At 37.9% G+C, this 25,828-nt stretch overlaps 1 protein-coding gene across 1 annotated transcript in view; it reads left to right on the top strand.

Moving 5' to 3' along the window:
• Positions 1-8,522: 8,522 nt before the first annotated feature.
• LOC102971180 (fibroblast activation protein alpha) overlaps positions 8,523-25,828 on the top strand; it is a 73,959-nt gene continuing 56,653 nt past the window's right edge. The window contains 1 exon segment of the mRNA XM_007078449.3: positions 8,523-8,613. Within this exon segment, the coding sequence (XP_007078511.3) occupies positions 8,523-8,613 (91 nt within the window).

Here is a 25,828-nt window from a genome sequence, read left to right as displayed (position 1 = left end):
AGAGAGAGAGGAGAGAGAGAATCCCAAGCAGGCTCCGGACCATCAGCACAGAGTCCGATGCAGGCATTGAAGTCACTAACCATGAGATCATTACCTGAGCCAAAACCAAGAGTCTGATGTTTAACCTATTGAGCCAACCAGACGCCCCTATAATGATTTTTTTTGGCAATTATATTTTCAATATGTAAGGGTTTGTTGGAATGTTACTTTTTCATAAACTGGTGTCTGAACTATAGCAATATCTGGCTGAATCTCACTGAAGATGCTAATTCAAGCTTCTTTTTTTTAAATTTTTTAAATGTTGGGGAGCCTGGGTGGCGCAGTCGGTTAAGTGTCGGACTTCAGCCAGGTCACGATCTCGCGGTCCGTGAGTTCGAGCCCCGCGTCAGGCTCTGGGCTGATGGCTCGGAGCCTGGAGCCTGTTTCCGATTCTGTGTCTCCCTCTCTCTCTGCCCCTCCCCCGTTCATGCTCTGTCTCTCTCTGTCCCAAAAAAAAAAAAAAAAAAAGTTGAAAAAAAAATTTAAAAAAATAAAATAAAATTTTTTAAATGTTTATTCATTTTTCAGAGACAGAGAGACAGAGCATAAGTGGGGAGGGGCAGAGAGAGAGGGAGACAGAATCTGAAACAGGCTCCAGGCTCTGAGCTGTCAGCACAGAGCCCGACTCGGGCCGAACTCACGGAAGGCGAGATCATGACCTGAGCTGAAGTTGGACGTTTAAATGACTGAGCCACCCAGGAGCCCCCTAATTCAAGCTTCTTAATTTTTTTTATTTGTTTTCCATTTCTACTTTATTGAGGTATAATTGACAAGTAAAATTATAAGATATTTAAAGTGTACATCAAATTGTGGTTTATATACACAATGGAATACTACTTGGCAATGAGTAAGAATGAAATATGGCCTTTTGTAGCAACGTGGATGGAACTGGAGAGTGTTATGCTAAGTGGCATAAGTCATACAGAGAAAGACAGATACCATATGTTTTCACTCTTATGTGGATCCTGAGAAACTTACCGGAAGACCATGGGGGAGGGGAAGGAAAAAAAAAGGAAAGGTTAGAGAGGGAAGGAGCTAAAACATAAGAGACTCTTCAAAACTGAGAACAAACTGAGGGTTGATGGGGGATGGGAGGGAGGGAGGGGGGTGATGGGTATTGGGGAGGGCACCTGTTGGAATGAGCACTGGGTGTTGTATGGAAACCAATTTAACAATAAATTTCATATTAAAAAAACCCACAAAGTTCAGATTTTGCTAAAAAATAAAAAAATAATAAAAATAAATAAAGTGTACATCATGGTGATTTGATATACATATACATTGTGGAAGGAGTCCTTCTATCTAGTTAATTCATCCATCACCTCATTTTTCTGTTTGTGTTTGAGAAAATTTAAGTTCTACTCTTAGCAGATTTCAGTTATACAACACAGCGTTATCACCTATAGTCAGTATGATTTACGTTAGATCCTCAGACCGCATTTACTTTGCAGCTGGAAATTTGTACTCTTTACCAACCTCTCCCTATTTCCCCCAGCAACCACTTTTCTGCTCTTTTTCTAGGAGTTTGACTTTTTTTTCCTCTTATCTTTTTTCTTTGAGCCTTCACGTTTAAGTGATACTATGCAGTATTTGTCTTTCTCTGTCTAGCTTATTTCACTTAGCATAACGCCCTCCAGGTGCGTCCATGTTTTTGCAAATGGCAGGATTCCTTCTTTTTTATTGTTGTATAATACTCCATTGTACATATATACCACAATTCCGTAACCATTGGTCCCTTGATGAACACTTAGGTTGTTTTCATATCTTGACTATTGTAAATAATGCAATGTACTGGGAGTGCAGACATCTCTTTGGTACCTGTTTTCATTTCCTCTGCATATGTAGCCAAAAGTGTGATTGCTGAATACAAGCTTTTTTTAATGGTTGTCTTTTGTTCTCAGAATTATATCTGTGGTCACTTTTTCTATTTTCCTTGCTGTCTTTTTTTTTCCTATTTATTCTTTTTAGTGTCTCTACTTTTTCTTCCATGTTTTAGGGTTTTGATTCTTCTTTTTTAAAAAAAGGTATTTTTTTTTGTCTACTTATTCTCATTTTTGTAGCAGATGTAAGAATAGGGTAAGAATGAAGAGACCCTACTATGCAGGCAGGGCTTATTGGCTGATGGGTTTGTTTACAGAAAAGAGGTCAGGAAGCCAATAAGCCAGAAGACTGGATCTACTCTGTTGCACTGACTCCCAGTTAGTGCCTCTAGTACCCTTCATCATCAGAAGTTTAATATCTCTTAAAATTAAATCTTCTACTGGGGAGCCTGGGTGACTCAGTTGGTTAAATGTCTGAGGTCAGCTCAGGTCATGATCTCGCGGTTCATGAGTTTGAGCCCCGTGTCGGGCTCTGTGCTGACAGCTCAGAGCCTGGAGCCTGCTTCAGATTCTGTGTCTTCCTCTCTCTGCCCACCCCCCATTTGTGCTTTTTCTTTGTCTCTCAAAAACAAATAAACATTCAAACAAATAAATATATCTTTTTGCCTGGACTAAATGCTCAGCTTCAGAATTGTTCTACATCTGGAGGTGAAGAGTCTATCTATGGATGCTCAACTTGTACCCTTTATTGCAGCCCCATTTCTCTCTCCAACCTCAAGGGTAAATGCTATCTCTATTTTTGAACTGTTTCATGGAAGTTCCTTTCTAGGTGTGTCCAGGGAGTTGCTATTTCTTTTCTGTTTCATCCACTGATGATACTGTCTCTGTTCCCTCTAGTGTAGCATGCCTTATCCTTTTTTCCCTTACAATCAGTCTAATGGAGTTTCAGAAGGCAAAGAAATTGATGTATATGTTCAGTCTACTGTCTTGAATTGGAAATTTCTTCAACTCTTTTCTAAAGTGTTTAGAATGTGACTCAGGGTATTTTTCCCCTCTCCCCAAGTATTACCATAATTTGAGGTAAATCATGTTCCCAGATAGATATCGCAAATGACACCATACATTCTTTTGCCAACTACTTTTCCAGTTATGTCATTCCTTTCCTCTATCTTGGCCACCCATCTCTGTATCCACACAAGGATACAGGTCCTTGTCAGCACCTTGAACTGAAATCTTAAATTAAAACATTCTGCTTTCTGGTAACAACTTTTATTTCCCACACTATCACTCAATACCTGCTTTTGGCCTCGTCAAGATATGTGGCTTTTTAGCCCATTTAATTTCTTCCTTCTGTTTCACCTCCTCCTAGATCCAGCCTTGATTACACATCCCATCACTGTACCTATATATACTCTCCTGTCAGAATCTTAAACATGAGCCAATCAAATTGTGTTATGGAATAAGATGTGTTCATGTCCCATCTCTACCGCCGACATGGCTTATGAGCACAAGATTATAAGCTGTGTGACTTGGGGAAGTTACTTAAACTTTCTGTACACCCATGTTCTCATCTTTAAAATGAGGATAATGGTATTACTGATGTTCTGAGGATCAGATGAGACAGTTATATATGAGGTCAGCCTCAATAAAAGTGTTCAATAAACATTAGACAGAGTAATAATATTCTCTAATTTAAAAATATTAATGAGGGGCGCCTGGGTGGCTCAGTAGGGTGAGCGTCCGGCTTCAGCTCAGGTCATGATCTCACGGCTCGTGAGCTCGAGCCCCGCATCAGGCTCTGTGCTGACAGCTCGGAGCCTGGAGCCCGCTTCCGATTCTGTGTCCCCCTCTCACTCTGCCCCACCCCTGCTTGTGCTCTGTCTCTGTCTTTCAAAAATGAATAAACACACAAAATTAAAAAAAATATATATTAATGAAATCGCAGTGTGCTTTAATAAGTTGTATTGACATATATGAAATGCTTACTCATTCAATTTATACAATTTAGTCAGTCTTTCTTGATTGAGCATATCTAAGGAGATATAATATTTACATATTTAAACTACATCAAGGCACCCAAAGAAATGGGTTATTTCTCTAATTTTTTTTTCCTAAGCTAACTTTGATAGTTAACTCTCTGCATGTCCAAGGAGAACTTGCCCTAATTATTATATTTGGAACCACTGATGTCTAATTATAACATCTATCAAGGCAGTAGTTACCAATTACAAACTGGGAGGCATATTGCCTCATACTCTCCCTTATATAACGATTGTGGTTTTAGGAAATAGACCAGATTCAAAGAGTGATTTAAACTCTGGCACTGTTATGCTGTTATGCCACTTTCAGATCTACAGTTGTGGATAGCTATTATGAGCTTTGAAGATCTCAGGAATCTTTCAGCTTGGATCTCAAAATCTCTTTGATGATGGGATTCTGCTGAATCCCTTAATTTTGACAGGTCCCTGAAGGAAGACCTTTTAGCCCCAGGCAATAATTATTGCTTTGATTACTAGATCTTCATTTTATTTTTTATTTTTTTTAAACGTTTTTATTTATTTTTGAGACAGAGAGAGACAGAGCATGAATGGGGGAGGGTCACAGAGAGAGGGAGACACAGAATTTGAAACAGGCTCCAGGCTCTGAGCTGTCAGCACAGAGCCCGACGCGGGGCTCGAACTCACGGACTGTGAGATCATGACCTGAGCCGAAGTCGGACACTCAACCGACCAAGCCACCCAGGCGCCCCTAGATCTTCATTTTAATAAAACTAACCAAATTTATATTTTGGACCCTATCCCTGTAGGGTGAGACTGTGATCTTTTAAGACATACATAACAATGTCCTTTGAAGATGTGAGAATTGTGCATATTTTAATGATAATGATTCTACTATCATACTCTTAAAATATCTCTGAATAGAGAATCAGTGAGATATCAATTAAATTAAAAAAAAATTTGTTACTATTGAACCAACTTCAGGAGCTATTGCAAAAAAACAATGTAATATGTTAACATTGGGTCCTGTTGGAATCTTGGGTAAGTTAACTAATTTGTCTGGGCTCCATTTTCTAGTCAGTAAAATGAGTTTTGATTATGAGTTAAATAAAATAACGTACTAAAGCTCTTTGTATATACCACTGAACTAGAAATATTTATTGAATCTAAGGTATCAGATGGGCAGGTGTGGCCTTCTTAAGAGAAAATTCTTATTTTATAAAAATCAAGGCTTATGTGGACTCCACTCCTGTCCTCATACCCCTTACTTATAATTTGCCATTAAATAATCTGTCTTAGATTTTGGTTAATAAATGTATCTCTTTTTATCTTCCTACCCCCAAATAACGAGAGAGAACATCCCTATTCACGCCTTCAGCATGGTCTTACTGCCATTCACTCTCTACAGGTGTATCACTGGCTGTGTTTTCTAGGAAAACATCTACATCAAAATCATTTTTGGCAGATGCACTGTGGCTACTGCTGAACAGGTCTATAAATCTGTCTTAGTAAGCTAAAGGTTTACATTATAGTCAACTTTCCCAGTGGGCCTATCAGAAGGTAGTCATATTCCAAATTAAGCCTCAGAAAGCCCATCTTTGGGGAAAAGCTCAGTTGAGCCTCTATTATCCTAATTTTTGCTCTTAGTTTTATATAAGCCAAAGTCATACTTTCCATTTTTGTTGCATTTGAGTAGATCCAGAGTCACTTTCTGAAAAACGTCCAGTCCTGACAAAAACTAGACTTACATTAAGGATATCAAACATGGTGTGTGGACTTTCTGACTCCTCCTGCGTTTATGTGGAAGTCAACAGCCCATCAGGGGTCTCTTGCTTACTAAGCACAAACCCAGCCTCAGGCTCATTCTTGGCAAGAGCTCCCAAAAGGCAAAAGAAATGAATATGTAAGAACTTGCCAGTCCTGCTTATACTAGAAAGTAAGCTCCCTGAGGACAGACCTGTTTTCCTGACATACATGCTGACTGGATATTAACTCACTGTATAAAATAAGAATGGTGGTCATTTTCCCTAATATTTAAAAAACTGTTAGCATAAATATTTTAATATTCACTCTGAAAGAAGAAAAAGCCAGTAAAGATGTTATAATATTAAAAGGATCCAAATTTTGTTTGGATGAAAGCTAGAACACTTACAGTATCTCAAAGGGATGGACATGTATAGTTCTATTAAAGCAACATGTCCCTAACCCATGGAATCGCATGGGAAAAACTCTTGACATCTTTACTTCTGTAGTTGGTCTTATTTTTCTAAAAACAGGTTTAAACCAGTAAGAATTTTCCAGAAGTTGCAGTTTGAATCACCAACTTTCCAAGGAAAAAATAAACAAAACTAAATAAACATATTTCAGCCTCATAATACCCACTCACTAACAGTTTCAACTTAAATTTGTTCCTCTTAAAGCACCCCAATTTCTCCATAGAACCTACCAGTTGGGTCTCTTGTGGACACCCACACTTGGCTGCAATCCTAAGTGGTACTCAGACTAGATAAGTGTCAGTGTATATTTAATTGCTAAAGCGAATAGTTTCCATTTTAATTACACCCTAATCATTTATTACAGTCAGTCTTCAGAATGTAAAGTCTTGGAAATAACACACTAAAAAGTACTTGTGGACTCTGGGGCTTTGGCAGGCTGTAACAGAACTTATGAGAACATGTTGTGTGAATTTTCCAAAGGAGGCAATCAGAGAGGACCCACACGGGAGCTGTTCATTTGGAACCTAGCTGGTGGCTTTTATCTCAGGTTTGAGGATCTCACAATCAAAGGATATGACTGCAACTATAGAGCATAACCAGGATATTACTCTTAATCATTGCTTCAGTTTGTAAAGGATTCGCCCCATCAACTGCAAAAGAGGGCGACTCATCTAGAATCCGGGTGGCTACATCTCTCTGCCAGTAAGTGCTGAATGACTCATTTTCCTCAACAGAATTTTCATAAGACTGGAATCCAGGGAGGGATGTCTGGAGAATGTCTGAAAGGAAGTTCACAAGCCACTGTCCTGCTGTTTGCTGGAGAGAGCCTCCCATGGTAGTCAGGCCAGCTGACTAAAGCAAACAGCAACAGATTTCAGTATAGTTTCCTCATTATCTTTCACGAACAACCCATGAAATGTCACCATGAAGGTTGTTTGAGTCAGGTTGAGAACATTATAAACTTCCAGAAAAGCAAATCGTTGGTGGAAAAAAAAAAAGACACAGTAGGTTAACAACTGTGTTTACGTGGAACCACAGAATCTATCCAAGTGAACTGCACTGAGCCAGCCAGAAAACTCCAAGAAACTGTTGTATGCATGCATTTTTTAAAAATTCAGTCAACCATCTTTCTGGTCTGTTGAATTGACCAGTTGCTTTGGAATTATATGGATTTAGCCAAAAGGAAATTGTACTTAAGACTTACTTCTATTTTCAAATGCTTTTTTATTTGTTTTAGAGGCTTTATAATTACTAAATGGTCTTCTCTCTCAGAATATATTCTGAGATGGGAGCAGAAATATCACTTTTGCAAAGCCATTTCCATTCTTCCAAAGGTCTGCTGGTAAATTATTCTTACTGATCTTTCCATCTTTCTGGCCTGTGCATACACACCTAACCCATACTAAATTTCACCAGATGGCATTTTATTTCTTTAAAGTAAAGCAGTCGTGGGTTTAGACAGTTGAATTTTTAAACTTCTGTATTTACTGAAAGTGCATATGGTGCTATATGGACAAAGAAATTGTGCTGAAAGAAAAACATTTCTGTCCGCAAGTACCTCATAATCTCCCAGGGGAAGAAAAATGTGCAGTTATATGGTGTATGTCTCATAAAATCTTCTATGGCTTTAATTTTCTTTCTCTGCAAAAAAAAAATAGGCATATATATATTGTATGTACCTGGAAGTTATACTATTTTAAATTATTTCGGTTGCAAATTAAAAGTTTATACTTGCCAAAGTGATCCATGAGCGATTTCTAGAAGAAAATGAAACATAAACCCAAACTTGTTAAAAAAAAAAATAAAACTAAAACCTCTGTATGTCAACGTAAGCAGATGTTGGTGTAGAATTTACAAGGATGAGAAGGCTATAAAACCTCCCTTGAGCCACTCACAGTTCATTTTAAGGCCAAGAACGCCCCCAAAATCTGTTTCTAATTTTACAGAAATCTTTTGAAATTTGGCACGGTATTCAAAAGTCCGTGGAAAGAAAAAAAAAAAAAAACCTTGTCCTAGCTTCAGCTTCCAACTCTGAAGACAGACTTGCTGCTTTTCAACGGTTTTCACAGATCCAGTGACCCACGCTGTGAAGTCAGCTAACTTTCAAAAACATCTGGAAAAATGAAGGTTAGTATATGCAGCCTCAGGTATTGCTAAAGAATGAGGACTAGCTGGGTTGAGTTTGATCAGAGTTTTCTGTTGTTTAGAAGGTAAAGATTTATACATAAGTATGCACTTCCTGGAGTGGGTTGGGAGGGAGAGATTGTTCTGAATATATTGCAGAAACATTTGTTCTGGCCGAGCTGGAAGAATTCCAGCAATTATAGCCAGATCAGTGGAAAACAATCAAAAGCTTTGTGGGGAGGGAGAAATAGGATTAAGGTGTAAACAAAATCTTGCCATTTCTACTTCCTAGCAGAAACTGTGCATCTGTCAATTTTCTTTATTTTATGTAGATATGGTTAAAAATTGTATTTGGAATTGCCACCTCTGCTGTTCTTGCTTTGCTGGTGATGTGCATTGTCTTACGTCCTTCAAGAGGTAAGAATTTTCTCTGTTTTGCTCTCTCTCTGCTTAGGATAGCTTGGAAAGTGCACTAATGCATGGTCGCAAGTGATCAAACATTTCCTAAGTGTCTATTTCCCAAAGTAAGTCTGTTATTTCTAAGAAGACATAGAGGCTCACAGAGATGTTGTTGAGCAACCAGAAATACTGAGGAATTTAAGGCACAAGTAGGAAGGGATTTCCAGTATTACTTCAGCAATAGAAAAGCCTAAGCACTATTCCGTATCACTCCCCCCACACACCCGCCAACAATATATGCTAAGTTACAAGTTTGGACAGGCCTTTAGAGAAAATATTTTTAACTAACATTGCTTTTCATTATCGGATTCGCTTATGGAAAATAAAGTAAGAATGGAAAAGTCAAAACAGAGCCTATGGGGTTTTGTATTACGAATCGTTCTAAAAATTTAAGAAGGCAGTGGAAAATAGATATCGCAGGAATAGCTGTGTAGAAAAGGTGAAATTGTTGCTCTGGATGCAGTAGCAATGAAAAATCAGATTAGAAGACTATCATCAAGTGAGCATTATGTCTAGTGATAAATTGATCCTTTTAAAAGATTAACATTGATCTCAATTTGCTGTAAGTTGGAAGATAGTGTGAACTGATATTGGGACTAGTCTGAATTTAAATTAAGACTGTCTACAAATAATCCAGTGATATTAGGGGAATAAGTTTTTATGAAACAGTTGATGAAGAGAAGCTCAAATTCTAAAATAGGAAAAATATCACAACAATAACAGGTCTTGAGTGTTGGGATCTCGGGAAAGGAGAAAAGTTTGTACTAATAAATATTAAAAGCTTATGATAGCTAAGATGGGAAACATTTTTGGTTACAGGTTAACTGACGATAAATGCAGACCAGTGGTAAGCCTTTAGCTAAAAAAATGATCTGTTGCTTTAAAAAAACAAAATAGAAAAATATTTTGAAAAATTCAAAATGTTACTGGGATTTTCACAGAACTATAAAATGAAGAAGTTAGTCAATAAGATGAAAGCAGTGTTCTTAGATCTTCAGTGGTAATCTTTAGTCCTTATTCCTGCTATCTTCTGGCACTGATTATTCTTAGGCTGCTGAGATGTGTGTGCCCATCCATATTTTTCATATGTTTTTTCAAATTAAAATTGTTTTCAGACGAGTGTCTCACCTCAAAGGTTTTGGGCCATATTTCCCTCATACTATTAATTGTCAGATGGTGGATTAGGTCTAAGTGACCTGTTGAATGCTAATCCGTTCAAAATTAACTCCTTATTTTGAGAGAAACTCACCAGTACTTGAAATCAACACTTTGCTCCCCCCAAAATTAATGTTCTGAGAACAAAAAGTGTGTAGATATTCTTCTGAGCTTGCCGCCATGTCCACAAGCAAGATTGGATTGCATTGCACTTTGCAGTTTAACCCATAATTTTTAATAACAAACATACTATGGTTATACATTTATAAAAAGCATACAACACATAGACATTTGTGTAGTTGTATACGATCTCAATCCTTACTTTCTTCCCAAGGTTAGATATGTATATTACACACATAAATATGTTATAATCTACATATATATTTGAAGTCCTATCATTTGTAACATAGTTGTCCATTTCAACCAACAAGATTAGTCTCCGAGCAAAGTAATTTCTTGAAAGAGTGAAATAATCAAATTAAACTTTAGATAAAATTTTATTACTCATTGAACAACAGAAAAATCACACACAAAAAAAGCTGAGAACTGTATCTTTTGTATCCATGATACCATTCTTTTTCTATTCTAAGTTGGCTGAAGCACTTCTCAGAATTGCCACTTCAATAACTTGCACATGGGACTATTCGTTGCCTTACTTTTCTGAGCAGGAACAGGTTTGAAGTTTTCCTTCCCTCAAGTCAGTGTATAGGCAGCCCTGATGCTAAGCACATCCTTCTGACCTCCCTCCTGTCTTCTCACCTCACTCCTTAATCATCCCAGATCCAGAACTTCGCTCTCACATCTGTCCGGTGCCTGGTCAGAATAGCATCTAAGGTAATAAGGCAGGAGGAGAAGGGAAGGAGGAACAGAGAATTCAATGCCAAGTAAGCTTCCAGTTAGCCTTCTCACACTTCCTCAGAAATACCATTACCTCACATTGGCCTCAAGTGCCCTCGTATTCTTAGCCCAGGGTTTCTGTGCCAGTATAAGAACAGTTTTCCTTTGAGAAACTTAAACACCCACTTAAGAAACATTGGTTTGCTTATTTATTAATTACCGAATTGAGTCCCACCAATGACCTGCCCATCATTGTGCCAGTTACTGGGGAAACAAAGATGCAGTGGTCTAGATTTCCTTCTTAAATGCAAGGTAAAAACCCACTGTGGATGCATAGTCATCACCACCAGAGGAGATTTCTGCCAATCCCCACCAGGTCTCAGTGACAGAAGGAGAGAGATGGGCTTTTCCACACAGGGAGAAGGTCCCAGGAACACCAGCCTCAGTTCTAAAAGAGCTGTGGAGGAATTAGGCAGGATTTTAGGAAAAATAGAAAATGTAGTAGTGAAATGAAAAGATCCATTTACATCACTCACATAATAATAAAAACAAGGGACAACATTTTTGGATACTTCCAAAATTTCCCATTTTTATTTTCACCAAATGGGAAATTCATAGGATTTTCTATCCCTTAGCCCAAGGCTATCCCCCTTGGCCTCAGCTGACTCTCCTTTCAGCGATGCCCTTTCTAGTCTCCTGACTCTATTCTTTTTCTCTCTTCTTCCCAAGCATCGCTCCACTTCTCTTGTGAAGATGCAATGAGGCCAAGAATGAAACTAACCTTCCCCCTGTTTTCGCCAACCCCAAAGACAAATGCACAGATCTTGTTACAAGAGATTTCAAGAGATAAACACAAACCCACAAAAAAAACTAGAATTGGAAAGTGATAGAAGTTCCAGAATTTCTTTTTTTTTTAATGTTTTATTTATTTTTGAGACAGGGAGAGACAGAGCATGAACAGGGGAGGGTCAGAGAGAGGGAGACACAGAATCTGAAACAGGTTCCAGGCTCTGAGCTGTCAGCACAGAGCCTGACGCAGGGCTCAAACTCACAGACCACAAGATCATGACCCGAGCCGAAGTCGGCCGCTTAACCGACTGAGCCACCCAGGCGCCCCTAGAATTTCAAAAGTAAATTCTATATGGCCTTCCTTGCCTCATAATTTACACTCTCAGAATTCCTGGACCTGATTTGTATAAATTGTATGTGAAAGGAAAGGTGGGCATGCGATGCCCCTCCCCTAAACTTCTACTGCGTGTAGAGTTCCCCACATGATAATGAGCAGATGCTCCACAAGTATTAGCTATTATTTTTTGTTTATGATTTTAATATAGAATAGCTACTGAAATAGTGACAGCCAGAATTTTATTGTGTTCTTCATCCTAACATACATGGCAAGTAGGCCGTTGATGTATTCCAATTTCAACAGTGTTCTCCGTTCTGAGAGTAGGGAGTCTTTACCCCTGGGTACCATCCCTGTTCTTATCCCTCACCTCCTTGAATGAAAAGTATTTTTCAGAAACTTTTGTGCACAACGCACTCATATAGGACACTAGCAGCATTGGCGCAAAAGCAAGAAGAAAAAAGGAAGAAGATAAAGGAAATTGGAAAGGGAGGTGCAGAATAAAACTGAAGAAAAGAAAAAGAGAGGGAGAATGCAGTGTGGAGAAGTTGAAAGTTCTCCTGGGCAGTGCCTCCAGGATCTCTCAGCGGAAGGAGAACCATTGGAAGTTCAGCCTCAGATGTCCCTGAAATCCTCTGTCTACCTTTAAACATTTTGCCCCTTTTTGTTGTTTTGGGGTTGGCAGTGTTTTATACAAATTTGTATTAGTTGCCAATTTTTAAGAATCAGAAGATTTCACATAAAAATCTTAGATTTTTTACTCCACTTTAAATATTAGATCTGGCAACATTGGGCCCATGGTAACCGTTAGTTGAAAAGTAGGTGCTCTCTTTAGATGAGCAATGCATTCTCCAGTCTGCCACAGACCATACAACTTCCCATTTTATTGTGCACAGGACACCATATTCATTTACAATATCTGCCCGACTTCTGAAAACAGTTGGATTTTTAACCCTTGGACTGACTGAAGCATATGATTCCTCCTAGGATTAAAACTAGTAATCTACGGGGTGCCTGGGTGGCTCAGTCAGCTAAGTGTCTGACTCTTGGTTTCAACTCAGGTCATGATTTCACGGTTTGAGTTCAAGCCCCACATTGGGCTTTGAGCTAACAATACAGAGCCTTCTTGGGATTCTCTCTCTCCTTCTCTCTCTGCCCCTCCCCTGCTCGTCCTCTGTTTCTCTCACAAAATAAATAAATAAACCTAAAAATTTTTTAAAAATAACAGTCTACTAAATATGAAAAACCTGAGATTAGCAGCCTAAAATTATCCAATATCCACAACATCCAGTCCACTGTGGCTCCCTGACATGTCAATTATTTGTCCAACGATTATTTGTTAAACACCTTCCAAATAACTGCCACTAGTCTAGGGCATGGATGACAAGATCTCCATCCTTAAGAAAGAGCAGTCTGATGATAAGCAAATAAATATCCAAGATAGTTCAATTTCTTAAAAATGTTACCTAGAACAAGTAGAGTGAGGGTTGTGTTGACATCTAGGACTGCCATAACAAAATACCACAGGCTGGGTGGCTTAAAAAACAAAACTTTATTTTGTCACAGTTCTGGCAGCTGGAAGTGCAGGATCAAGGTGCAGACAGGTTTGGTTTTTTTGGAAGCTTCCCTTCTTCGCTTGTAGATGGCTGTGTCCTCACATGGCCTTTTCTCTATGCACACACACTCCTGGTGCCTCTTCCTCTTCTTATAAGGACACCAGTTATATTGGATTAGGGCTCCACCATTATGATTTTATGCAACCTTAATTATGTACCTCTTTAAGGGCACTGTCTCCAAATACAATCACATCAAAGGTTAGAGCTTCAGTCTTTGAATTTTGGGGGACACAATCCGGTCTGTAAAGAAGGTCATCAATGAGCCTCCTCTGAGATGACAATTGAGCTGCGACCTTAAGGACAGGGGGGTTACAATCCTCCAGCCAGGGATAAATCCTCAAGGCAGAGGGAGATGCAGGCACAAAGTCCCTGAAGCAGGAAAGTGTTCAAGAAGTTCAAGGAATCAAAAAGAGAATGATAGCTGTGAGGTCAAATTGTGTAAACCAGTTAGCACAGGAAAATATGTATATACACCTATGTTTACAGTTATACACACACCTATATAAAATCTATAGTGATTGCTTCCTTAGCTAGGTAATGCCTTATATAATTCACTTCAGAAGATATCTGAAGCCATAGACAATTTGGAAAGAACCGAAATCAGTATTTTTCAAGAAATATAATTTAGGATGTCTGCATTTTAGGCAAAAATCCACAGTTGGTAATATTACTATTACTACTACTATAACCTCCGTCATCACTGTTTGTAAAATCAGATACATGTGAGACGAAATCATCTTCAAAGGAGATGTGAATATGTTTTTAGGGCTTGAAATTTTCCCAGTATCAACATTCAGAACTGTGAAACAGACTCCCTCAAACATCTAAGAGTTTTAAGCTTATTTTTTCACTGTTCTTTTGGAGGAAATATGGGCAAGTCTGAAGGATTGAGGAAAAGGTTCAGAAAGTTCATGGACATGAAAGAGCTTTTGAGTTGAGCATAAACAAATCAACTTTGCAGATTATATTTCTGTAATTTGCACTTGGATTTTTAAATCACAGAAGATGAATCTTGGCAAACTTTCAATGAGTTTTGCCAAATTTTAAATAATATAGAAAATAATCCGTGTTTGGATGAGTCCCATCATGCAGAGGAGTTTACCTGTCTCTGATTTCCAAAGGGAATTGTGTTACAACTTACACAAGAACTTCTAGTCACAGATATACTTGGAAAAAAAACCTCTAAAGCTCAAATCAGGTTTGTGTATTTGGGGATAAAAGTTTTTAAGAACCAGAGACAGTCAAACTGAGTCTTAAAATATATTGTAATAATTAGCACAGTAGGCACAAATTGAAATGATTTTCCATAGGATAATCAAACACGAGCCAATCTTTTGTTTAAAATTTATTCCCACGGGGCGCCTGGGTGGCTCAGTCAGTTAAGCGGCCAACTTGGGCTCAGGTGATCTCGCGGTCCATGAGTTCGAGCCCCGCGTCGGGCTCTGTGCTGACAGCTCAGAGCCTGGAGCCTGTTTCAGATTCTGTGTCTCCCTCTCTCTGACCCTCCCCCGTTCACGCTCTCTCTCTGTCTCAAAAATAAATAAATGTTAAATAAATAAATAAGTAAATAAGTAAATTTATTCCTCATTTATATGCAAAGCAAAGAACTTATTTTTCATTTCAGTATCTTTGTGAATTAACAAAAATTATGTAGTAAAAACAGAATAACTGACAACTGTTATTAACCTTTATTCCTATTAATCATAAAAAGAATATGACTGCTTAGTATCTAAATTAAATTTTTTCATATAGGTTATGATTTTATACTTGGTAGAAAAACTGATGTAATATAATATGTAAAATTAAAAAAAATTAACGTCTATTTATTTATTTGTTTATTTATTTATTTTGAGAGAGAGAGAGAGAGCACAAGCAGGGGAGAGGCAGAGAGAGAGGGACACACAGAGTCCGAAGCAACTCCAGGCTCTGAGCTGTCAGCACAGAGCCCGACGCGGCCCTGAACCCAGACTGGGAGATCATGACCTGAGCTGAAGTCGGACACTCAACCGACTGAGCCACACAGGCACCCTTGATGTGATAGAATCTTTAAAGTAACAGGATGAAAAGACTGTATGCCAAAAAATCAGGTAACATATATAAAATGGAAAAATTTCTAGAAAGATACAAACTCCCCAAATTTACTCAAGATTAAGTGGAAATCTGAATAGAACTATAAGAACTAAAGAGATTGATTTAGTGATTTTAAAACTTCCAACAAAGAAAACCCCAGGCCCAGATGGCTTCACTGGCAAATGCTACCAAACATTTAAAGAAGAATTATTACCAATCTTTCACAAACTTTTCCAAAAATAGAAAAAAATGCCTCTCAATTCATTCCACAGGCCGGTATTAGCATGACACCAAAACCCATACAAAGATGTCACAAGAAAAAAAGTTACAGACTAATATCTCTCAGGAATATAGATGAAAAAAAATCCTCAACAAAATACTAGGAAACCAAATTCAGTTATGTTTAAAGGATTATATAGCATTACCAAGAGGAATTTATCCCAAGAATGTTGGTTTAACATCCAAAAATCAATTACTATAATAAACTGTATTAATGGAAAAAAAAAAGACAAAAACCACGTGATTATCTCAATGGACACAGGACAGATTTAAGGAAATCTAACACTCTTTCATTGTAAAAGCACTGAGCAGACTAAAGATAGGAGGAATTTCCTCTATCTGATCAAGGTCATCTACAAAACATTCACAGCTAACATCACAGTGCTATAAGATTCAGTGCTTCCCCCCTAAGATCAAGAACAACACAGCATGTCTTCTCTCACCACTTCTGTTCCATATTTTTTGATGGTTGTAACCAGGGCAATTAGGTAAGGAAAAGAAATAAAAAGGATCCAGACTGGAAAGGAAGAAATAAAATTATCTCTATTTGCAGATGATATAATATGGTTTATAGAAAATCTCAAGGAATTCACCAAAAGAAAATTATTCAAACAACTTAGAAAAGTTGCAACTTTAGAAAATAATAACAACTTCAGAAAAGTTGCAAGACACAAGATCAGTGTGAAAAAACAATTGTACATTAGCAATAAACATACATTAGCCATAAACAGTACAAAAAGATCTAAATAAATGGAAAGACATCCTACATAAACTTTATATAGATCAGAAAACTAAATATTTTTAAGATGGCAATACTCACTAAATTTATCTACAGATTAAAAGTAATTCTTATCCAAATCCCAGATAACTTGCAGAAATTGACAAGCTGAAAACTAAAATTCATATGGAAATGCAAAGGACCCAGAATAGTTATCTTGAAAAAGAACAAAGTTGGAGGAATCACACTTCCTTATTTCAAAACTTAGTACAAAACTTACATAGTCATAACAGTGTGCTGCCTGCATAAGGACGCACATATAGATCAATGGAATACAATTTCAAGCCCAAAATTAAGGCCTTATATATATGATTCATTGATTTTTTTTGCAAGGATGCCATAACAATTAAATGGGGAAATGCTTCAACAAATGGTGTTGGGAGAACAGGATGTCCACATTAAAAACAGATATTGGACTTCTTACCTCTCACTATATGTAAAACTTAACTCACAATAGATCAGACACTTAAATGTAAGAGACTTAAATGTAAGAGCTAAAACTATGTAAGTCTTAAAACAAAACATAGGAATAAATCTTCATGTTCTTGGATTAGTCAATGGTTTCATAGATACAAGCAACAAAAGGCTAAGTACATAAATTGAACTTCGTTGAAATTTAATGCTTTGGGCTTACAAAGGATACCATCAAGAAAGTGAAAAGACTACCCACAAGATGGGGAAAAATATTTGCAAATCATATATCTGATTTGAATCCAGAATGAATAAAGAACTCTTAAAAGTCAATAATAAAAAGGCAAGTAAACCAATTTAAACATAGACAAAAGATAGACATATCCCCCATCCAAAAAAAAAAATGTATGCAAATGACCAATAAATACATGAAGAGATGCTCAACATCATTAGTCATTAGAAAAACGTAAATCAAAATCTGAATGAAATACCAGGAATGAAGTTGCAGGTAGAGCAATTAAGTGTCCATTATAGTCTACCTAGTGAGAAATGGCTTGGTCTTGAAGCCATTGGTGTAGAAATGGAGAAAAGCAGACACAGTAGAGAGAGATTTTGGAGACAGGGTTGTCAGGTTTAGGTGCTGGAAAAAGGAAGAGGGGGAGGAGAGAAGTCAAGGATAACTCCCAGGTATTTGAATTGAGGAATTACATGGATGGTAGTGCCATTACTTGGAGGAGTCTGGAGGGGCAGCGTGGAATTCTTTTATTCTTAGCTTGTAACATACTGATTTTGAAATGCCTGAGAGATGTGTGAGTGGAGATGTTAAGAAGGAGGGCTTTTTTTTTTAAAGTGTATTTATTTATTTTGAGACAGAGAGAGAGAGTGTGTGTGTGCATGTACACACATGAACAGGGGAAGGGCCGAGACAGAGGGAAAGAGAGAAAATCCCAAGCAGGCTCTTCACTGTCAACACAGAGCCCCACATGGGGCTCGAACCCACAAACCGTGAGATCATGACCTGAGCCAAAACCAAGAGACAGATGCTTAACTGACTGAGCTACCCAGGCACCCCAAGGATAAGGTTTAATATACAGGTCTGGAATCTAAAGAACAAATCCAAGGGGGGGTCAAGTGTGGCAATGGTGGTGGAGGTGAGTCAGGCCAACCATGTGTAATAGAAATCCTAAAATGAAATGGCTGAGGAAAGTGGCTCTCCTCAGACCCCAAGGAATACCAATAGGAGCCACTCCAAAATCTAAACCAGGTATTAGAGGCAGATGAGCTGGCAACGTAGACTGAGTGAGCCTTCAAAAATAGACAAGGTATGCTTTTACCTTCAAGGTCACCCAAATGGCATTTACTGTTCCTGTTCTCATGCATTATGTTGACCATGTCCTCTGATCTTCAAAGCTTTAGAGATCATGGAAAAAAATGCCCTAATTATAATAACATGGCACAATAATGACATAATACACAAACGGACTTGAAAAACTGACAATTCCTTTGACCTACGTTGTTTAGTGTTATTTGTAGAGAAAATTGTGGAAAATTGCTTTCAGAACTGCGAACTACTACATTCTTCAGTGAGACGCTAAAAGGTTTCTTGCGACCTCTGCTTTGACGAAGCTCAAATTGCTTCATTTTCTCTTCACCTACGTTTTGAGGTGTAATTATTCTACGCTCTTGTGTGTGGCTTGCTTCTTGACCTTATTTTTGTGTTTGTTTTGTTCTGTGGTTGTTTTAACGTGTGCTTTCACTTTAAATCACAGTATAGTAATAAAATGCGAGGCTCTAAGATCAGATAGAGCTGGATTTAAACTCCATCTCTGCTCTGTATTAGGCAAGTTACTTTATCTCTCTAATTTCCATTTCATAATCTGTAACATAGTGTTGATAATAGTACTTACATCCGAGAGTTGCTGTGAATATTTAATAGGACCAATGCGTGTAGTAGTACTTAGTACTTATAAGAACCTAGTAAATTATTACCCGTCTAAGGCTGCCTCAGACCTATTTTTTTTTCAGAGTTGTAAGCCTTTGCTCAAATATAATGTTAGTTTGTGAATAGTATACTTCGCACCCTAATACTTCCTACCTTAACCCTTGCGGTGTTCACTCCAGAAACATGCATGACCTGGTGTGATGATCGGAGGTGACGCTGCCTCACAGACAGCATCTCTGCAGACCCCACAGAAGCACAGGTGTGGTGTGTGTGGGGTCTCGGGTCACTTTCCCTGAGGTGGCTCATAAGCATTGCTTCCAAATCAAGTTCAAAAGTGACAGCAAAATGACCTACTAGCCATTTGTGTTCCCATTTAATAAACCGTATTTTCTCATTTAGTTTATGATGAATATTACAGCTAACATCAGATGTCTCTGCTCCAACACTAACTCTCAGTTTTTCAGGACTGGAAAATTAAAGAGCAGAAATAGAAACAGAATCCTGATAAAGAATACACAAAGTTTTAAGAAAGAATTAAGAAAATAGTGAATCATTACTTGTGAATCATTTCTATGAATTGTAATTTCTTGGATTTGTAATTGAAGTAATTTTCAGCTTTGCTTTAATAGGTTGAAAATGAAGATAATTAAAGTATGGTTAATTAGAGTGTTTAAGCGGTGTATGAGTAACTTGTGCTAAAGACGGGCCAAATTGAATTTAAGGGCACTATCAGGAATTAGGTGTTAATCAAGTGAGTGTCAGCTATGTATAGAAGAGAGATATGCTTTCAGAATTCATTTGTGCTTCTGTTCAACTATTTAAAGTTTAAGAATTATGGATGCCAAAACTAAACTTCCAAAATAATCAAAAGGTTATATTTCAAAATTAAAATGTTATTTGGAAAAGTGCATGAAAATCTATTTATTCATACAGTAACTATAGTGGAATTTTTTTTCAAGTGACTAGAACTTTAGCTTATAAAGTTTAGTTTAGTGTGATTGATGCCACAGAGTTGCACTTTATACCGATTTACACACACACGCGCGCGCGTGTGTGCACACACACACACACTCAAACCACTAGAGAACAATGACTCCCATGCTTTCCCTGCAATCTTCCTTTAATCTAATCTGGGGCAGAATCAGCACACACACACATCCCTTGCCTTTTGTCCATTCTTCAAGGATCAGCAGAGGGAATGTACCTAAAGAGGAGTCCATTTAGACACAGCCTCAACAGATAATGAGCAGGAGGATTGCACAGGGGCATAAACATTAAGAGAGACCATCAACCTTTTGAAATCCACGATCAACACTTAGTTGTAGAGTGTCTTTATCTATGAGGTATGGATTGGGATGCAGACCAGGAATTTATAGGCAAAGAGCAAGTCCACTGATAGGCCCAGGAGTACATTGAATCAAGTAGATTCAACGAAATCACTAAATTTGGATTCCTTGAAGAAGCACCAACTTGGGGTGCTTGGTAAAAATAAAAGCTACCAGGGCCCCAGGGCCTAGAGATTCTAAATCAGTAGGTTCGAGACAAGGACTAGGAATCTGTTTTTCAAAAAGCACTTCCAGGGACTCCAAGGACTAAACTTTTATGCATTCTGTAAATGAAGATATGTCCAGGTAGAAGAGTGTATACATGAAATTCACAACATGGACAGGAGAGTAAAGAGTAAGGATATGCAAATCTTTTTTTTTTTAACGTTTATTTATTTTTGAGACAGAGAGAGACAGAGCATGAACAGGGGAGGGGCAGAGTGAGAGGGAGACACAGAATCTGAAACAGGCTCCAGGCTCTGAGCTGTCAGCACAGAGCCCGACGCGGGGCTCGAACTCACGGACCGCGAGATCGTGACCCGAGCCGAAGTCTGACGCTCAACCGACCAAGCCACCCAGGCGCCCCATGGATATGCAAATCTTTGAGGGAGAATTGACAGAAATAAGTTAACATAAAATCTGTTTAGTTGATTTATTTTTTAATTCAACAATTATTTATCGTGTTCCCACTCTATGCCAAGTAGTCCTGGCTACTGGGCATATATGCATGAGAAAAATCAAATACAGACCCTACTCTCATGGGTAAACACCCACACCTTATCCAATTCACATAAATATAGAGATGAAAAGGGTATGTGTACAATAAATTTAGGTAAGTACTGAGATAGCAATTAGCTAATGACAGTTTCATAGAACCCAGTGGAAGATCATTTTTGCTGGTAGCTGATACAGGGGTTAACACTGGTAGTGTAGTAAAACATAACTATGTTTATGGTCTTTCTAGATGTACAAAGAACCAAAGCTTGGATTGGAAATTCTGAGTAAACTTCATGTTTCATAACTCATATTACGTGACCTAATGCAACTTCTCAGAACAGATATATTACTCCACTGCATTTATGAACATGTGGCCATTTTCAGCAGAAAGAAAAGAATGCCTAATTTAAATTCTTCCATTTGATTTGGTACTCCTCTGAGCCCAGCCTGACTCTGGCATAATCACACCTTCTGAGCTCTGGCTACACCACACGTAAGGTTAAGAGCAGTGGCCTGCCCTAAATCTGTGCCATGAACCTTATTTCCACACCAACATAACTGGCTCCTCTGGATATGTTTTTTGTGCATCCACTCATCACTTCTTGGGTGCTGGTGGGGCTTATTATCACTATACTAATTAGCAATCTAATTAATACATGTTTACAATTGCTTTTAAGATATTTTGAATCATAATAGGACATATGCTAAGTTCTCTATATAGATCGTTGGCATTTATAGCTACTATGCACCCATTTAAAAAAATGACTAACTAGGGAGTAGTATGAAATACACTTTCATGGAACTTTCCTGAATAATCTAAATTAGAGGTTCTAAAAGAGTAAATAACTAATCCTTAAAATCTTTTTGAAAAATCTGACAAGGATCAGTATGATTGTTAAGGCTATGAAAAGGAAAATGGGTAGGTATTTTAAAAATAACTTGAAATTCTTGTTTTTTATAAACTTTATTTATCCATGTATGTGATATTAGTACTAACTGCATTTACGATCACAATTGTGATATTTCAGTTGTAAAGCTGTAAGATGACCAAAATGTTCCAAACACAACTGATGAATTTTATTATATCAAAATAAAAGTGAACATTAATTATATACTAGTGGTCTAATCTGAAACTGCATTTCCCATCTGTGGTTTTAGTAGATATTCAAAAACAAAACAAAACAAAAACGGTGCCAGTGGTCAAATTAGTTTGGAAAACACTGATCAAGAATATTTATTTGATTGGGCAAAATGGGTGAAAGGGAGTGGGAGATACAGGCTTCCAGTTAGAGAATGAATAAGTCACGGGAATAAAAGGCACAGCATAAGGAACATAGTCAGTGATATTGTAATAGCGATGTAACAGGACAGATGGTAGCTATGCTTGTGGAGAACATAGCATAATGACTGTATAAACTTGTTGAATCACTATGTTGTACACCTGAAACTAATGTAACATTGTGTGTCAACTATTCCCAAATTTTAAAAAAAGGAAAAAATATTTAAAGAATACAGATAAGTTAATAGCAAAAGCTAACATTTATTCACTGATTACCATGTTCCAAGCATAGAGCTCAATGTTTCATTTCAATTAGCTCACTTAATTTAACCTTCTACAGAAATGAAAATTAACTGTAGCTATGAATTTCTCGATTAAGCATAATTGCAAGTAAGAAAAATTATATGCAAGGATATTTAAATAGGAAAATCTATTATGTAAGTCATCAGCCAAAGTCAAAGCATTACTTATGCTAGACAAAAAAGTAAATAAATAAACCACCAATGTTATATTTATTTATTGAATTAATATCAAAAGAAGTTTTTTACAAAGCAATTATCTAGGGCTTTTTTTTCGGTATTCACAATAAAGGGATTCACTGAATTGAAAATTTCTTCATCTATAGGTTCAGGACTGTGTAGACAAAATTAAATGCATCCCAAAAAAGAAAGTAATTTCCACTGCAAATAGTATTAGAATTTCCCCTTGACTATATTAGAAACAGATTGTAATTTGCTTTTAGAAGAGTTAAGTAAAATTTATATAAAATACTTAGCAAGTATTCTAATGTTATTGTAGTAAAATGGTCTTTTATTCATTGAATAGGAATTATAAAAATCAGTGGTATATATCTTACACAAGAGCATTTAATTAAATAGAAGAACTTTTATTATGAATAACTATCTGGCTTAGAATTCAAGGAGAATTTAAGAAGATGAATATTTTAAAAAACCGAATAACTTAGTGTTATTATTTAGGGTCTACTTGCAAAAGGGTTCACCAGCCACCTGTTGTTCTTATAGCCACCAGAATAATTTTTAGTAAATTAAGAAAAGAATTCAGTGTCCTAATTAAGCATATGGAGCATACATACATCAGTGTGAATCAGTTAAAATAACATAAGATGATATTATCCAGTTGGTCAATTAACTCTTGTCACATGGCAGTACATTTATGTAATTACAAGTTTATAGAGCATGTTGATTCTCAAATTTCAAAAGCTAGTGTGGAAGTACTGGAAGTATTATCATTTTCTAGTACAGTCCTTCATAATATTTCAGGTGAGTAAGCTATGATGCCAGAGATTGACTTACCAAAGCTATACAGGAAATTAGTAGTAGAATGATTCTGTAAAAAAAGAGGACATAAGTCTCATCCATCCATCCATCTTTCCATCCATCCATCCATCCATCCATCTGTCCATCCATCCATTCTTCATTTAAGGTATTCATCCATTGAACAAGCATTTATGAAATGCCTATTGTATTCTGGATACAAGGGATGTGATGGTGAGCAAAACTACACATGGTCCCTGAACTTATTGTGACTGAGAATATGGTAGAAGGTGGAGAAATAATAATAAAATACTCAAATACATACATGATTACAAATCAAGACAAATGTTTTCATGCAAAAGAACATGGTCTATGGTAATGTATAACAAGGGAACCAGATCTAAACCAGAGGGTCAGAAGGGGCTTCCCAGAGGAAGTAGCCATTATATTAAGCATTCAAGCATGACTAGAAGATATGGGAGGGGAGAAGGTGGAAAGAAGTGCAGAAGCCCCAGAGAAAGAAATGAGTATTTGAAGAACAGAAAGCCCAGTATGTTTGGAATCTAAAAAGAAATGACAGAGAGGCAAGAAGGGACTGGAGGGCCATCCCAGACCATCCAGGGCCTATAGTTCAGACTAACATTTTTGGTCTTTATCCTAAGAGTTATGGAAAGCTATGAGACAGTTTAGCAGGAGGATAAAGTTATAGCTCTCATCTTCGACAGTTTTATTTTTACATGGGCAAATACCAGATTCACAAATGCTATTCAAGGTATAGGACATTTTTCTAAGTTTTGGTTCTGTAAGTGATGGCCTGGAGAAGGGGTAGGGTGGGAGGGATGAAGAATGGCAATATGGATATGAAGGAGGACTGGAAGATGGTTGCCATACTATCCATCTGGCGTATCTGACTGTTCAGGAGCTCTGTAATGAATGTGTTCTGAGAATAGAGTCGTGTTTGAAAAACACAATTGTTTTGGAAGATTCAAATGTAGGTGAAACTTGCCTGTGGTCTGTCAGCTACCTTAGGTGAGGTTTTACATGGAAATCCTCTACTTCTGGAAATTTTAAGATCATTTGTATAGATCATGTGGTTTCGGTTCTTTTTTTTTTTCCCTGTCCCACTTTCTCTTTATAAAAATTCCAGTCAGGATAAGAAATTATCTACTTTCATTGATACATTCTCCCTTGAGATGTCTGAAGGTAAGGATTTTGGCTGATCTCTTCTGACCAAATGGGATGCTAAAATATGTCCTTGACAAACCAGTAGTAATCCAAGCCAAGCATCTATGATGAAGTACAAAGAACTGCTTAAAAGATAAGGTGTGGTTTTTTTTTAAAGTTTGTTTATTTATGTTGAGAAAGAGAGAGAGGGCTTTTCTCACATGAGCAGAGGAGGGGCAGAAAGAGAGGGAAAGAGAGAATCCCAAGCAGATTTTGCATGGTCAGCACCGAGCCCCATGCGGGGGCTCGAAGCCACCAACCTTGAGATCATGACCTGAGCTGAAACCGAGAGTCAGACGCTTAACCCATCGAGCCCCACCCAGGCACACAAAGGACGAAGTTTTTAAGCTAGGTCTGCAATCCCAGCTTTGCAAGGTTTAGGGTTGTTGGAAGGTCACCTCATCTTTTAAAAATATATTTTGGGGGGGGGGGCTCCAGGGTGGGACAGTCGTTTAAGCATCCGGCTTCAGCTCAGGCCATGATCTCCCAGTTCATGTGTTCAAGCCCCGCATTGGGTTCCGTGCTGACAGCTGGGAGCCTGAAGCCTGCTTTGGATTCTGTGTCTCCTTCTCTCTCTCTGCCCCTCCCCCACTCACGCTCTGTCACCCTTGTGGTTTGTCAGCTACCTTAGGTGAGGTTTTATATGGAAATCCTCTACTTCTAGAATTAAAAAAAATTTTTTTTAATATTTTTTTAATGTTTATTTTTGAGAGAGACAGATGGAGCGCGAGTGGGGGAGGGGCAGAGAGCAAGAAGGAGACCCAGAATCTGAAGCAGGCTACAGGCTTCCAGCTGTCAGAGCCCTAGGAGGGGCTCAAACCCACAAACTGCGAGATCATGACCTGGGGTGAACTAGGAAGCTTAACGTCTGAGCTACCCAGGTGCCCCAGGTCATCTGTCATCTTATCGTTTATAAAAGACCTCTGACAACCCTGTGCTGCCTGAAGAGGGTTCCTACAACCCATCATGGCCTTCCTGAGTGCCCATCATACTCCTTCTGGCAAGCCGACTGTCTCTCTAGGCCTTGATTAGCCTCTCTATCAAGGAGATGACACTCACAACTCTTAACAGGGGTGAAAAGTTTAGCAATGGCAGTGTTTTTATTACAGGAGACAGGAAAGATGAGAGACAGGCTCAGGATTT

The sequence above is a fragment of the Panthera tigris genome, chromosome C1, assembly GCF_018350195.1.
Source record: "Panthera tigris isolate Pti1 chromosome C1, P.tigris_Pti1_mat1.1, whole genome shotgun sequence".
NCBI classification, from domain to species: Eukaryota; Metazoa; Chordata; class Mammalia; order Carnivora; family Felidae; genus Panthera; species Panthera tigris.
This window is presented reverse-complemented; position numbering and strand designations above follow the sequence as displayed.